The sequence below is a fragment of the Centruroides vittatus genome, unplaced genomic scaffold (assembly GCF_030686945.1).
Source record: "Centruroides vittatus isolate TY-2023 unplaced genomic scaffold, ASM3068694v2 scaffold_450, whole genome shotgun sequence".
Classification (NCBI taxonomy): Eukaryota; Metazoa; Arthropoda; class Arachnida; order Scorpiones; family Buthidae; genus Centruroides; species Centruroides vittatus.
In genome coordinates this window covers 165,547-181,687 of record NW_027122709.1, presented here as the reverse complement: position 1 = coordinate 181,687, position 16,141 = coordinate 165,547, and the positions used below count along the sequence as shown (strand labels likewise).

The window sequence follows — 16,141 nt, the reverse complement described above, 5'->3', positions numbered from 1 at the left end:
TTTCTATCTCTAAGAAACTGTTCCATTCGCAGCCGAATATCAAATGGTCATCCGAGAACTAATCAAATTTCACGAAAAACGGACCAAATATTTAAACGCCACACCGTCGAAAACTGCTTAAAACATATTTTGTACTGGCAGGTAACCTTCGAATTCGAATACCACCATAATGCCGGTCCAATAGACAGAAGAGCCGTCGTGGAAAGCGGTCGTCGACCTCCTCCCGGAAGAGAGGGTGGTCAACCGCTACTAATTAATACTGATCTACTATTAATATTTGAAAAGTGATCTGTGTTAGACAGGTTGTGATGGCTCTTCACGTGATCGAGTTGATAAACCTTAGACTTTGTATGACTTGTTAAATTAAAAAGTCTTTTAGAACTGTGAGAATAAGGTAATTTTGCATAAGTATAACATAAAAGCAATTATCTTACTGAGCTATGCCTTGATGTTTAAAAACCTGAAAATGACCTTTTAGAACAGTAAAAAACATTCATCAGTGAGATAAGGTGTTTTTGCATAGGTTAAGAAGCATCTAGCTGGGTATTAAACACTTAAGTATTTTATGTTATAATAAAGTGTTTATATTTTTACAACAGATTGTATAAATTATGTGGGAAGTGTTCTCATAAATATTGCATTTATGGGAACTGTACTGTGGCCCATCAGTATGTTGTCTGTCTGTCCTTCCTCAATCTCCAGAAAGAAGTTAGATACGTGAATGTCAAGACCAGATGTAGAAAGCTTAGGGGCAGCAGGCCTAGATTAACTGTATGTGAACCTCAGGCTTGGAGTAGATGTCACATCATTTCAATTCAAAATTTTTCCCTAAATAGATAGCAATAGAGTCATGCCAGTCATCTAACTCTAACAGGAAAAGTATGATGTACAGGGGCAAGACTACCACTAAAAAATTTGAGAACATTGTGATGAAAAGTTACAGTCCGGCATTGTGACGACGTCAAATAAATAATTGCTCGTTAGAATTAGTTTGACTTATTCGGTTACTGCAATACAACACGTGAGCAATCTGCCGGGGATGCATCCCAGGAAGACTTTTATGGGAAGCTGGACCCTATTTAGGTGAAGAAAACCTGGAAAATTCCACGTGGCTAGCCTGTTAGTCGTGGATTTGAGCATGGCAAACTAACTATCGAGATTCGGCGGTTTTATCCACTCGGCCACCGGAGGGCATTTATTAGAATTAAGAAAGTACCGTTCGGAAATGAAAAAACCGGTCATTGGATGTGGAAAATTAAATACTTATAGATTTTTTACAGGGTAATACAGGTAGGCCTCCTACAACGCGGTTGGAAAAATGCGGAAATTTTCTTACAATGCGGTTTAGGAAACGGTGTGGCGGCTCCCCCTAGTCCCCGGACGGATAATGCTCTAAATGCTTTCTGGAAAGTTTTATTACTGGAAATGGTCAGTCGGGAAAATGTTGTTGAAGTCAATTTAGCGTGAATATAACAACATAGTAAGCCTTACACATGCAATAGGAGGCAATGTATTCACTGAAATAACTGTTGATGATATTCTAGAATTAGTTACGGAAAATGAAATAAACGAAGCAGATTTGACGACAGTTATATCCGAAACATTACCGATTGAAAATAATTCTGAAGATATTTTCAATGAAGAAATTAAAATCTTCACTCGGAAAGGTATAAAAAATATTTGCACATGGCGAAACAGATGGAATCTTACTTTTTAGAGAACGATCCTCTGCCAGAGAGAGCGGAAATATTTAAATCTTCAAAATTGCTGATTTGCATAGCAAGATCAAACAATCTCTAATGACAGATTTTTTAAAACTAAACTTACCGGAAGTGCAGTGGAACTTGTCGACGAAACAAGCTCAGATCTCGAAAAAGGCCGTCAAACGTTCTCGACAACTATAAGTGACGACGAGGAATAAATCTGGGAGCATAACACTGTTTCTTTTTGATTTTGACTCGAAATCAAAATCTTTTTAGTTTTTATATGATGTTGAATTTTATTTGTTTTTTGTGAAATTTTTTAATGTACATAAATTAAAAAAAATGATGAAAATGTTACACCATAAAAGGCAGTTTTTCTCTTTTTATAACCGAATCCCAGCTTTCGTATTAAGTTGGTGTCTCCTATAATGCGATTTTCCACAACGCGGTATTTTCGAGGAACGTATCGTATCTACTGCGTCGTAGGAGACTTATCTGTACTTTCGATTACATGCAGGCAAGTGCTATATGCTACCTGTCAGTAATTATATAGTTTCTATTTCGTGCTATGTCACTGTCACAGTAATTAAGTTATATATATATTATATTAAGAATTATATCCTTTTTATATACAGTCAAACCTGTTTTTATGCGCTCTTTTTATGTGGATTTTTATTTGTGCGGTATAGTTGGCGACTAGTCTCGTGCGATTCGTCATGTCTCACGTTGACTTATTATAGCTAAATAAACTTATTATAGCATAAATGCACTTATTATAGTAATATTATTGCATGAATATGCGAAAAATGAAATAATTTACTTTTTAAGTCAACAAAACACCACCTGGACAAAAATATGTAAAAGAGACGATAGACCAGACGATGCAGTCAAGTGCTGACATCTGTTGTCAATAAATTCTATTTCGTACGGTTTTGAGTTATTTTCTATGTGAGACTTTTTTTATGCGGTCCCTGTTGACCGCATAAAAAAAATATTTTTAATTGTGTCGCGAAAACTATTATTTACAACCATTCGTGAAGTTTCGTGAGATTTTTTTTTATGCGGTCCCTATCCCCCGCATAAAAACAGGTTTGACTGTATATTGTTAAATTTTTTGCCAATAGATGGTGCTATGTGTAAATCAGAAAATTGAATTTAGAAATTAATTGATTTACAGAAATCCAATAGATATTTTGGGGTGGGATATACAACATTATCTAAGTTAGAGGTATATAAACGTAACTGCCGAGTTTTGTAGCAATTAGTCAAAAACCTAGGAGTGTATAGCAAACAAACAAATATTCTCATTTACATATATACATATACAGAAAGTCCTCTACTTACGAACTTAATCTGTTTGTAGCGGTCGTTCGCAAGTCGAAAAGATGATGTTTGGTGCAAAAACTCAAATACAACAATTGTGCAGCTCGGGAAGTTACTCATTCGTGACGTCGGAGCGTGCTACCTGTCATTAAAGGCGTTCCAGGTGGACTGGTCCGATTTCACACAATAGGGGCACGGAAATTGATCAGAGGGACGCGTTATAGCACTGTAGGTTGATAATACTGATCGCTTATCGCTTTTCTAATGCTTAGCATCGGCCATTTTTATTTTAAATCGTAAATGTGCTTGCAACTGATTATAAGAAATTATGATTGAATCTGTTATTTTCATACTTTTCTTTCTTTATAACGTTTTATTTGCGTTTATTTTCCTGTAATTCAAGACGAAACAGCTTTAAAATAAACAGATCACGTTTCACTTACCAAAAGATTATCTCTATTGACATCGGTTTCTTTGAAATCGGAGAGGAATAGATCCTGGGTCAATTTCCAGTGTTATGTGTTTATTGCTTTTGCAGTAATCTGAGTAGAGGAAGAAGTCACTTAATAAACCACCAAGTGTTTTATTACTGTTTAAACAACTGCACCCCACTTGTAATTAGAGACCATCTGTCAAGGTTGGTTAAAGTTTATTACTTTCACAACAGGATGTCAAGTGAGGTGCCTCCCACTCCCCTGCTGTTAATGACAACAATGCGCTAAGTATTTTATTACTATGTAAACAAAAACTCCTTTCCCTGTGAGAAGTGGGTCAGATGTCAAGGTTAGTGTTTACTTGTGTCGAAAAGAATGTTGTCTTTGATATTTTTGTCAGAACTGTTTCTTATTAACACCTTTCCTATGTACTGTAAATGTTTTAACGTAAAACTTAAAAAATAAACTTGACTATACATAAAAAATAACCAACTGCACTTTAACCCGCCATCTGTCGGCTTTGTTCGTAAGTAGAGGACTGCCTGTATATATAGATAAGGACTGAAGAGGGGCATACGACCCAAAATGTATATCCTTTGTAAAAAGTAAAAAATAAAAATACACTTTTTTCATCAAGAAGAGTGTTCCCGTGCGATACATTCTCAATAGCAATTTTATGCTTGGTTCCAAGGAACATACAACCAATTGAGAGAACAGCAAGGAATCAAGTACTAAAACTTTTGTAGTTTGAAACCAGAAGTGGGTTTACAAGTAAACTGAAAACTTTTGTTCCACAAACTCCTTTTGCTAGAAAAGTGTGCACAACGTTCAATTTATTGCATAAAAACAAAATTATATTAAATAAATTAATAATAAAAATAATAATGTGCAATGAGGAGGAATTAAACAAATTTTATAATATAAATAAAAGTTTCAATGCTAAAAGTTTGTCATGACAAACTATGAAGGTGATTGAAATTTAAGTTGGTTTTGTGTGGCTTATGGTCTGATACTCCACTAAACCAGTGCAACGAGATACATAATAATCATTATTACTACGATTTCTTAAAATTTTGAACGTGTTAAATTGACTCACCAATTGAACCATGGAAAGATGAATGTCTCCCAGTTTATTCGTGAAAAACAGGCGGCACACGATCTGCAGATTGTCCATTATGAGATGGTAATCTGTGAGATTTTGAGCGTATAATTCCAATCTCTTTAATTCATACTTTGTTAGATGAACATCCAGTTCCTCTTTTGTTAATTCTGAAATATACATTCATTACATATTAGGGTCTCTTCCTTCAATCATTCTTGGAATTTTGCATTGACTCAAATTGCAATTTAATCTACATTACGTAAATAATAATGTAGAGTAAATTAAAGTTATCGAGAGTCTAACGTATTGAATTAATAAAATTTCAAGTTACGGAAACAACCATTATTTTAATGAGATCGTAAATATTAAATAAATACATTGTAAGCTGATTGTTTGTAAGACTTTTCAAATATTTGAATTATATGTACTAGGGGTTTTGCCACGGGCAGCCCACTTCCTGCCCACTTGCTCCAAGGGCCTCGCTCGTGTTTCCAATAGACTATTCATAAAAACTTTTACGATCCAAGCTAGCGACAAAAATTCGACATGGCGTCACACGCAACAGAGAAAACTTTGAACATCCGATAGGTTAAGGATACTGGCAGTGCCACAGGATGCAGCATTACAGGAGAAATAGCATTATTTACAAATTGTTAAGAAATTATAGGGATCTTCCAGACATGAAGCAAGTCCCAGGAGTTTACACCATACCATTAACGGACCAACTAGCACATTACCTTTGCTACGTTGGGGGAATGCTAAGATCCCTTCGACATTTAAAAGACCACAGGGACGATATCAAGAAATCTAAATCTGGCCACTGCCTTACAACATATGCTCCAACACATAGGATATGCAGAGGCCTTTCATATTTTCAAAGCTTTGTACCAAGGACATCCGTCAACTTCGGGGACATTGACGCTCTTTTGGCTGCGTGGAAGTCCTCGTTCAAATACCCACTGCACAAGTGATTTGGGGTTCTTCGACGGCTATGGCGTGGACTGTTGAATTTTTTATTTATTTTACTGTATTTATGTATTTATTTTTACTTTAAACTAATTCAAAAATAATAACATAAAAATATTGTTATCCATTTACTTCCTTTATGATTGGTTAACGATTCAATTGTCACATTTAAATTTTGTATTCTAGATTGTTAGTGTATAAACTTCATTTGACATTCTGTCATGTATTCTACTCGAGTAGAATCCATGACAAAAGACATTCTACATATACCAGTTTTCTGTCTCTCTTTGATAAACTCTCTTAGATTAGTAGGACGTTTTATTCTAAACATTAATATAAATTTCAAGTTTTATCATAGATGTTAGAAAAAAAATCACATTTAATTTTATTAATTAATATTTTCAAATAATGTACTGTACTTTGCAATTGCTAATAGTATAAACTTTTAAAAAATTAACGTGTTTCAAAAGAATGTATTTCCTTTGTTTGAAAAAGTAATACCGTATTTTACGGACTAGAAGACGCTAGGGACTATAAGACGCACCTAAATTTTGGAGGCAATTTTTCGAAGAAAAAAATGCATCTTATAGTCCATAAAATACGGTAAATAAATAATCAATCAATCAAAAATGGCTACTTTGTGTCAAATTAAGCTCCCTTTTTAAATTTCTACTATTAGTTCACACTCTCCCTATATATATCTTGTTCAAATTTTCAACTGTTAATAAAATACTTTTTATTCATCCACTCAAGTTCAAATATGTTTTTTTAAACTTGTAGTGGATGACACTTGATGTTAATACAGTTTTTTCAAATATTAATTCATTAATTAAATTTAATTACTGGTTAATATTACCTGTGGTATCGAAGATGGCGACGGAAAATTTTTTTTCCCTACGTTCGAGACAGCTGCGTTTCTGGTAATCTCGAATCAGATTACAGAATGATAATCCGGAAGTAGAATACAGAGTGATCTAAACGTTAGGGGGCGTACCGTACTATCTGTCGCATTAGGCAAATTAATAAATTTCCCCGTCACCGTCTTCGATACCACGGATAACATTAACCTAATTATTAATACTTTAAATAGAGTTTTAGCAGTTTGTAATGAAAATTGAAATCAACAGTCAGTAGCTCAATCGGTAAAATGCAAGGATTTCAGTATTTTTCACGTGAAGGTGGAGAAAAATAAATTATTTTATTTATTTAGTAAATTAATTGAAATATCTAAATTATATTTTGAATTAAGCCTTAACTCCCTAAATTATACAAACTTGACCTTGACCCCAAATCATTAATAAAGTGAACCAACTACCGTTCCCCTAGAAATTCGTATTGATGCCAGTTGACCGTACACTGTATTTTTTACATCTAACGATAAAACAGTTTCAAAATGTCTGAACTAGTAAAAGAGAGTTTAAACTTTTTTCAAGAAAGGAAAGTACAAAATCTTAGAGGGAAAAGATGGCAAAATGGAAGTGAATGTCGCTCCATTTGGAAACAAAAGTTGCACTAATTAAAAACAGAGAGGAAAGAACCGACTGTTGGTCAGATTACGGAAAAATTTATCGTTAGTAAACCTTGACTCTACAATATCCTTAATCTCTACTCCCGTAGGGTAATGACATATGGTTACCCATTTAAAATTCATTTTATTTTGCCGTAAGCGGACGATAGATGACGGCACGTGACGGTATCTCGTTCTGCACCTTTGTTTTACATACTTTACTCTAGGTGGCATGTTGTCGTTTTATAAAATCGTTAGCAGGGCCACGCCACGATGCAGAGAGGCGGCACGAAAAGCATTTGAGGGGCAGAATTTCAGAAAGACTTGCTTCGTACCGAGAAAATCTACCGCACGGCCCCGGTAAGATAAAGAAAAGGTCAAAATAAAAGAAAATTGGCTGAATGGCAGAAATAATAATTCAAAGAGAAAACTTTAAAAAACTGGTAATAAAGTCAAAAAAGCAGGTGACTTGTTGCAGACAGAGCAAAAAATTTACCAATTTCAGGTCTTTATTTCAAGAAAAGTTAACAGCTAGCAGTAAAGCATCTAATGGTTGGTTAGAAAAGTCTATGAAAATCTATAGGAGAATACGCAAAATAGCCTAAAAGTGATAATGAATAAATCTTTTACATTTGTAATTTATTTATTATTATTATATTAATCTCTACACTGAATAAGTTTGTCACGCACAAGTTTTACTTCAAAATATTTGTGGCATGTTGTTGGAGATACGAGTGAATATTTCTGTGGTACAGGTTTGCTTTTTTTATATTCACAGTCTAAGCTGACTCCTTACTTTCGAGGAGAATTTTTCAGACTTCAAAACTCGACTTATATGCTGACATATACAATATTTACAGCTAATGTTTTGCGATGATACAAAATATTTATGTCAATATCTATATCTCTGTTTATAATTTTGGCTAAGGCTTTCTGACTAGTATATTTTATTTCTGTCGTAAGAAAAATAATGTAGTAAAAAGCATTATTACCTATTTTTTCTGTGTCTATGTGATTTTGAAGCATGCTCAGTGCCAGAGAGGGCGCAAATTCGCGAAACTTTGGCCGAGACAGCAGCAGGACGAATCTCTTCCGAAAGTCCCTCCAGAAAGCACGAAGCCAGTCTTCATTTTCCGTCATTGATTCTTCTTCGTCGTTCAATGTCTTTAACATAATGCATGTGTGCTCTCCAGTTATTTCATTCTACAATAATTAAATAAGGTGTGACACGTAATTAAAACACATTCTATTGTATAGAAATTTGTAATTTATTCTTTATTTGTTTTCAAGACTATACTTCAATGGATAAACAAACAGCATTATATGGATATTTTTATCTTTATACATTGGTGTAAATGTTAACGTCAACTTACCGATTTTTGACTTAAATAAACCGGAACAAATTTTTGCTTCTTCCAAAATCTATAAAGCAGTAAAATATAAATTTATTCTTTATTTGTTTTCAAGACTATACTTCAAAAATTACTTTCTTTTCTTATTTAAGGTAAAATTATTTTTGTTTTATTAGAGAAAAACTACCTTAAGAGATCCGACGTCAGACCGTACGACACTCCCACATAATCCAGTTTTTCGGCTCTACGTTCGCTCAGTTTCAGAAACAACGGCGGAAGCGATTTTCGAGGAGCCACCGTCTCTTCTAGAAGGCCGAGACTCTCGTCTTCCACGCAACAAATTTCTTGTAAATCTTTGTTGCTTAAATTGTCGTCATCTAGCCCAAACATTTTCCCACCATAATATTCTTGTAACAACTGGATGGCACGACTTCCATATCCCATCTAAATCAATAAAACGAGAACTTAATTGCTTTTTTATGTAATTAAATTGGAATTTCACACACACGACGACGTGCTACCGACCCGCTGATAATCGGGATGAGTGGCAATTCTGACAATTCTGACTCCAGATAAACTTGGAAATTCATTATCTTGAAACTAGAAAATGTAAAAATAAACTTAAACAGAATTTCTTTCTTATTTATTTACATCTGCAAAGTAATGCTATATAGCATTAAATGTTTTTTCTACACAAAATGTTACCTACCTGCTGTGACACCGTCCATGGTATCAAATCTCCGAATGCTTTTCTCCCAGATGCCAAACCTTTGGTGACCGAATCTTTTGAGATTTCTCCCTCCAAACACACCTAAGATATTTCAGAGAGGAAAAAAAACAATTAAATTTGAAGCACTTTTTATAACAGAATTAAAAAAATACTATCAAAATCAGAAATTAAATAAATCTTTTTATTACAGTAACTGAGTACAGAAAACATGTTTTTTAGTTCTTTGCTTCATTAAAGCAAATAAGTTCAAGCACTTGGATTTGCCATTCTCGAAAACACTTACAAGATTATAGAACAGCATTACTATAACAGGATACAAAAGATTATGCCATAGAGGAACGCAAGACAAATTTATTGAGACTTCTTTAATAAATTTTTGGTTATGATGGATGCAAATTCAAAATTGCTGGAACTTGTCTTTGTTTAATGTTCTATTATGTTTAATTAATACTTTATTAAAGCAAATATTTCTTTCTGTTTATAATCTGTAAAGATTTTAGCTATATTTTATATCTGTAATAATTACAAATGATTTACAGCAAAGAATATAGCTAAGTTTTTCAAACAATTTGAAAATTGTCACAAGATATTTGTGAGGTTTGCCGACCGACTGCGTTAGTCGGGATTGCTGCGTGGTCACGACCAACGTGAGAGAGTAGGAAAAACTCTCAGAGACAGATTCTTCATCGTCAAACCGTTTAATAATGGCTTTCTCTTGCTCGTTTGTCCCGGTTCAATCTACAATTATCACGCTAACTAACGTTTGTAACCTAACGGCGAATTCTCGAACCCGTTAGGTTGCAAACGTTCATTAGCGCAATAATTGTAAATTGAACCGGGACAAACGAGCAAGAGAAAGCCATTATTAAACGGTTTGACAATGGGGAATCTGTGTCTGAGAGTTTTTCCTATTCCCACACGTCGGTCGTGACCGCGCGACAATCCCGACTAACGCAGTCGGTTGGCAACCTCACATATTCTCAATAATTTGTCATATGATGAACGTAACAGAAAATAACAGCCATTAAGAATAATATATTGTAAATGTTCTTTTGACTAACGTTCGTGTAATTCCGTCGGAAATTATAAATATTCAACTTGTCTGCATTTTGATCAAAGTTAGTAAATGTGTTTTAATTATATACAATAAATGTTGTCATTTATAATTATTACGCCATAAAAATTTTTTTATACGATAAACTAAGTCCAAATTATAAATTAATCAAATGATAATGCCAAATTGTGCAATTACTATTACCCCTTCCCCTATTGGGGGAGGGGTAATAATAATCGCACGATACCGTAACGTGAACTGTAATCGCAACCACTATGTAGTGGCTTATCAAGAGATTTTATTTTTAGATATTGTAGATGAGTGTTTTTTAAACTGGTGACATATAATTAAAATGTTTGTAATGGAACTTAAATTATTAATGAGTGGAATGCCTGTTTATAATGCAAACCTCACAGTACTGTGCAGTATGGGTGGAAATAAATCCTGAACAAATCAGTTTGTAAATGAGTATTATATGTATACATTTATAGATTTTTAAATGATTATTCAAGATGAAATCCAGAGATGCATCAAACAAGCCAAGTAAGTCTTCTGTAATACTACTATGCTCAAAGAAAGAACTCTACATGCTTTTATTTGTAGTATGGCTCGCCACACTGTGGCAACCTGGACATTGAACAAGAGAGAATGCAATCTTTTACAAGCTTTTCAGATGTGGTGTTACTGCAGAATGCTTAAGATCAAGTGGACAGATAGAAAAAAATAAAATACAGAATGCAGAAGTGCTACAAGAGGCAGGAGTGATTAAGTCATTATTGAAAACTATCCAAACCAGATGGCTACAGTGGTGGGGATGTGGGACACAACACAATGGTCGACTAAATGTGATAGTGGGAGAAAACCAGAGGCAGACCACCGTCTACCATCCTTTGGCAGATACACTATAATGTAGACACCACTATCTATCATATTGGAAAATACACGGTGCAGAACAGAACCTTATGGAAATGGTTTCTCGAGGATAGTTAAAAGTATCGCAGAGGCACATGCGAATTAAGCTTATTGTCCTGTACTGGTCGCAATGTACCACATTGGTTTGAGAAGATATGCTTTGACTAATATCTTCTAAGATCATTTTTGAGTAATATAAATTTTTGTTTTTTTTTTTTAATGCTAAATTTTTAATAATAACTGATAATAAATTATTATTATATTTCATACCATAGAAAATAAAGCTCAGATCATTTCAGACTTGTTTTGTATACAATAAAGTCTATTGTTGAGAAAAATTTATTTTAATTTTTCATATGAAAAAAATTAATCACTCACCTGAATAACACACAAAACTTTGGGCAACTGTTTTACATTAGGATTTACTGGCGGAAGCAAGCAGAACAAGTGATGGGCCGGTGCATCGGACATAAGTTGCAAATCGTTCGGAGAATTTTTGTAGTGCGAAGCCACAAAGAGAGCCATAATCTTCTGGAGAAATGCTTCCGAAACTTTATGATAACTAAAAAGAGTGTCACGATTGATATAATACGTAATGTAGTTAAAGAATCAAAATTTTGATAGTATGAACCAAGCAAATAATTCATACTTCTAAAGTTTCTGGATTATTAAAAATAAAAAAGTTGGATAGGATAAAGATTTGCACTGTATACAGATTGTTGTTCTGATTATAGATGTCGAATAATTCTGACAACATGAACAGCAAAATAAGTGTGTACATTACGCAGTAAAACAATGATATATTTGGAGAAGAAACTGTGCTATAAATTTTCTATACCGTATTGCTAAAATTGAACCAGAAAATGACTTTGGTATTAACAAAGAACATGGTCACAGTCGGTAATCTTCAAAATCTGTCTTTTCAAGAAAAACTTTCCAGCTGCTCTCTCTTGACAGCCTTGCCATCTACCCATGCCCACAATTGATAGATGGTTACAACCGGTCATAGGAAAGCTTCCATAAATTAGACAATGTGATGTAATTTTGCAAACCATTTCTTACATTGGTTTACACTAACAACACAGTTTTCATAAACCTTGTGTAAATTTTGAGTCATTCCTTGCTGAAGTTTAGAAATGATTTAGGTATATGCTCTAAATGTTTGTGCCAACTTCTGCAGACACGCAACCTACATGTTAAAGAACAGTGCTTCTTTAACAATGTTCCAGGACTTTACCTGGATGTTGTTGACATTCCCATTCTTTGTTTAATTTTTTGACATTCAAAAACTTTGTCCAGATTTCTGGATCCATGGGAACCTCGAAATTTAAAAATGAACGAATTCCTCAACTTTACAAGAAATACATGTATTTTCCTAACTATTTTAAAAAAGGATGTAAATAATAACAAAGTAAAAACCTATTTACTTGTCTTCAGTGTTTTAATTGTAATATAAATGCATTTTGATTCAATAATCCTCATCAATATCACATATTCAATGGTGATAGTAGTGATTTAATAGTATTAAATTTATGTATTTCGTTCTGGATTGTTAAACTTTTGCACAACAGTTCGTCACATGGACAAATTATCATTCGCCATGTGTCGTGTGACAATTTTAAGACATACTTTAGAAAAAGAAATTAAAACTAAATGAAATTTGTAACAGCAGCTTTCTTATACTGAAGAAAAACTTTTAAATCGCAACAAGATCATATTGTACAGTACAGGTAGCTTTCATTTTCTATACAGCACAGATAAAAATATAGTTAACTGTAGTAAACATTATTCATATGATCTGTGAATTTTGTAAGTTGTTAGGTGACTTGCACCTATTGCAACGACAGGTTTTGCTTCATTTTTTACTCCCCCCCTTCTGTATATAATTTGTCATCACCACTGCTTCCCCCTCCCCATTTGCACAATCATATGTACATAAATGTCAATTAACAACAGAATATTCCAAAATAAATAAACTATTTTGTATGCATAAACGCTCGGATGACCTCCCTCCTCGAATCGGCATTCATCGACGCCCTCCCCGTCTCGATGTTGTTGCAATAAATGCATGCTGCCTTAGTCAATTTTGTAAGGTTTTTTTTTTTTTTTTTAAATAAACATACAGCACATTATTTTAATTTTTACATAATAATAATAATAATAATAATAATAATAATAATAATAACAACTCTCCCATGGTCACCACCTGGTCGTGGTGGGAGAGCCCAGTAATTTTACTGATCCATAGGGCAATGCAGGCTGGAGCACAAGCTCCTGGTAGGGACACCCATGCCAGTAAGGCCTATGGGGAAAAATGAAGCTAAGAGTGACCACACCCACATTCTGTGGAGATATTTATTATGGTAATAACTAGATCAAAGTGTGATACCGGCTCGGACGTCGCCCGGGTTAACAAGGTCCGCGTTCGTGGGTTAGGCAGAGGCTCACGTTCGAAAAATAGGCCACAGTCTCCCTTGGTTACCGGTGGCGAAAGCAGCACTGGCCCAAGCATGGCTACTGCAATGCCCTCAACAGATATGAGGAACCAACCTAGCCTTGGTGTTTCTGTGGCAATGCATCCACAGACCACAAAGGCTGGAAAACCACGCCAACGGATGAAATGGACAGTAGAAATGAACGAGTTTATCATCCGTACTTATTACACGATCACAAAACTGGAAACAAACATGACAGCATACAGACAACAACTACACCATAAATTCACACAACAATATCCTCACCTCACTGTCACCGAACAAAGGGTTGTTGATCAAAAAAGAACAATTATACACAACAACCTTATTCCACAAACAACACTTGAACTTATCAAACAACAGGTTGCTGATCAAATACATCAACAGACAGAAACATCTAACATTAATGAAGATCATGTAACCTGTCAGGATAATCCAGCAACAAGCATTGATAATAACACATATACAACAATTACCACTAATGATACTACAGACACTTCCTCATCCATCACTGATAACATAGACTTGGATTTAGTTAATACACTCTCACTTATATTTCAGGAAACACTCACTAAATATACAGGCACAGATCCCACACAAAGACCACGAATACCAAAAATCAACACGTCAAAGGAAGTAGGAAAAACACTAAATTACGTAAACACTCACTTAATACCACACTACATTAATTCAATTTCTACACTCGCAGACATTCATACATTAGTTTATGCTGGGGCAGTCACAGTAGTGACACACCATGGACTGAAAGTACAGTCACAGACAAATACACAGAAAACACAATACTATCACAAGCCTGCCTGGCAGAGAAGAATAGAAATACAAATAAATGACATTAGACAGCAATTAAGCAGGCTGACACAATACGCTAAAAGCAACATAACACTTAAATTAAGGAAACAGCTCAAAAACATTTTCAAGAAAATAAAAACACACACAAAACATGAACATCACAACACACACATTACAGAATACATTGATACACTAAAACAAAAACTTGCTGTCAAAGCACGTAGACTCAAACGATACAAAACATGTACACTACGAAAACAACAAAATAAATTATTTACAAACAATGAAAAACTCTTTTACAGACAAATTAATAACAAAGCAAACACTGATACACAGCACAGTGGCACACCAACAGAAGAAGAACTCACAACATATTGGTCTTCTCTTTGGTCCAGTGCTGTCACGCACAATGCTGATGCAGGCTGGATCGAGGAGGAGAACAGAAACTTGCACAACATACCAACTATGCCCTGTGCTGAAATAAACATACATGATTTCCAATACACTGTTAACAGAACACACAACTGGAAGACACCTGGTGTAGACAACATTCACAATTTCTGGTACAAAAAGTTTACATCACTTCACCAGGAACTAGCCAAACACCTAACACACATCATCATCAATCCACTAGACATGCCAAATTTTCTTACTCAGGGCATCACCTACATGAAACCTAAAAACAACAATACCACAGACCCCACACAATACAGACCAATTACATGTCTTCCAACACTCTACAAATTATTGACATCCTGTATTGCAAACAAAATATACAAACATGTTGAAGAACACGACATTCTAACGGAACAACAAAAAGGTTGCCGTAGAAATCACAAGGGATGCAAAGAACAGTTACTCATAGATTCAGTCATTCTACGGCAAGCACACAAACAACACAGAAACATACACATGGCATATATAGACTACAGAAAAGCATTCGACAGTGTTCCACACAGTTGGCTGCTACATATTCTACACATGTACAAAATACATCCATCACTCATTACATTCTTCCAAAACACTATGCAGCACTGGAGAACAACACTACATCTCAGGGTTCATAACACTTCCATACAAACAAACCAAATCTTTATTAGGCGAGGAATTTTTCAAGGAGATTCCTTGAGTCCTCTCTGGTTCTGCCTAGCCTTGAATCCATTATCCAACATGTTAAACAACACACAATATGGCTACAATATCAGGCATGAAAAAACAACACAGTATACACTGTCACATCTCATGTACATGGATGACATAAAACTTTATGCATCCACACAAAAACAACTTCATCAACTCCTACAAATCACACATTCATACACCAAGGACATACAAATGGAATTTGGCCTAGATAAATGCAAAACACTTCACATAGAAAAAGGAATCCTGAAGAAAGAAGATTTTGCACTTGGAAATGGAGACGTTATTGAATCCATGGAAGAGGGCGAGATCTACAAGTATTTAGGATTCCAACAGGCCAAACTAACAGAACATGCACAAATAAAGCAAAGATTAATTAAAGAATACCAAAGTAGGTTAAATGCTATTCTCAGAACACAGTTAAATGCAAAACACACAGTTAAAGCAATAAACACATATGTCATCCCAGTACTCACATATTCTTTTGGAATTATACATTGGACTCACACAGATCTTGAGCAACTCCAAAGGAAAACAAGAACAACACTTACTAAGCATAAACAACATCATCCTAAATCCGCCACAGAAAGATTAACCCTTCCACGTAAAGATGGCGGACGTGGCCTGATTGACA

The 16,141-nt window shown here is 34.7% G+C and overlaps 1 protein-coding gene across 1 annotated transcript in view; it reads right to left on the bottom strand.

The window, feature by feature from the left end:
* The window catches only part of l(1)G0020 (RNA cytidine acetyltransferase l(1)G0020), a 45,478-nt gene that overhangs the window by 5,088 nt on the left and 24,249 nt on the right, over window positions 1-16,141 (bottom strand). The window contains exons 10-16 of the mRNA XM_067287297.1: window positions 11,462-11,675; window positions 9,097-9,198; window positions 8,913-8,987; window positions 8,575-8,831; window positions 8,409-8,457; window positions 8,028-8,238; window positions 4,557-4,729 (exon numbers count right to left, since the gene is read on the bottom strand). Coding sequence (XP_067143398.1) covers window positions 4,557-4,729; window positions 8,028-8,238; window positions 8,409-8,457; window positions 8,575-8,831; window positions 8,913-8,987; window positions 9,097-9,198; window positions 11,462-11,675 — 1,081 coding nt within the window. The remainder of the gene's footprint in view (window positions 1-4,556; window positions 4,730-8,027; window positions 8,239-8,408; window positions 8,458-8,574; window positions 8,832-8,912; window positions 8,988-9,096; window positions 9,199-11,461; window positions 11,676-16,141) is intronic.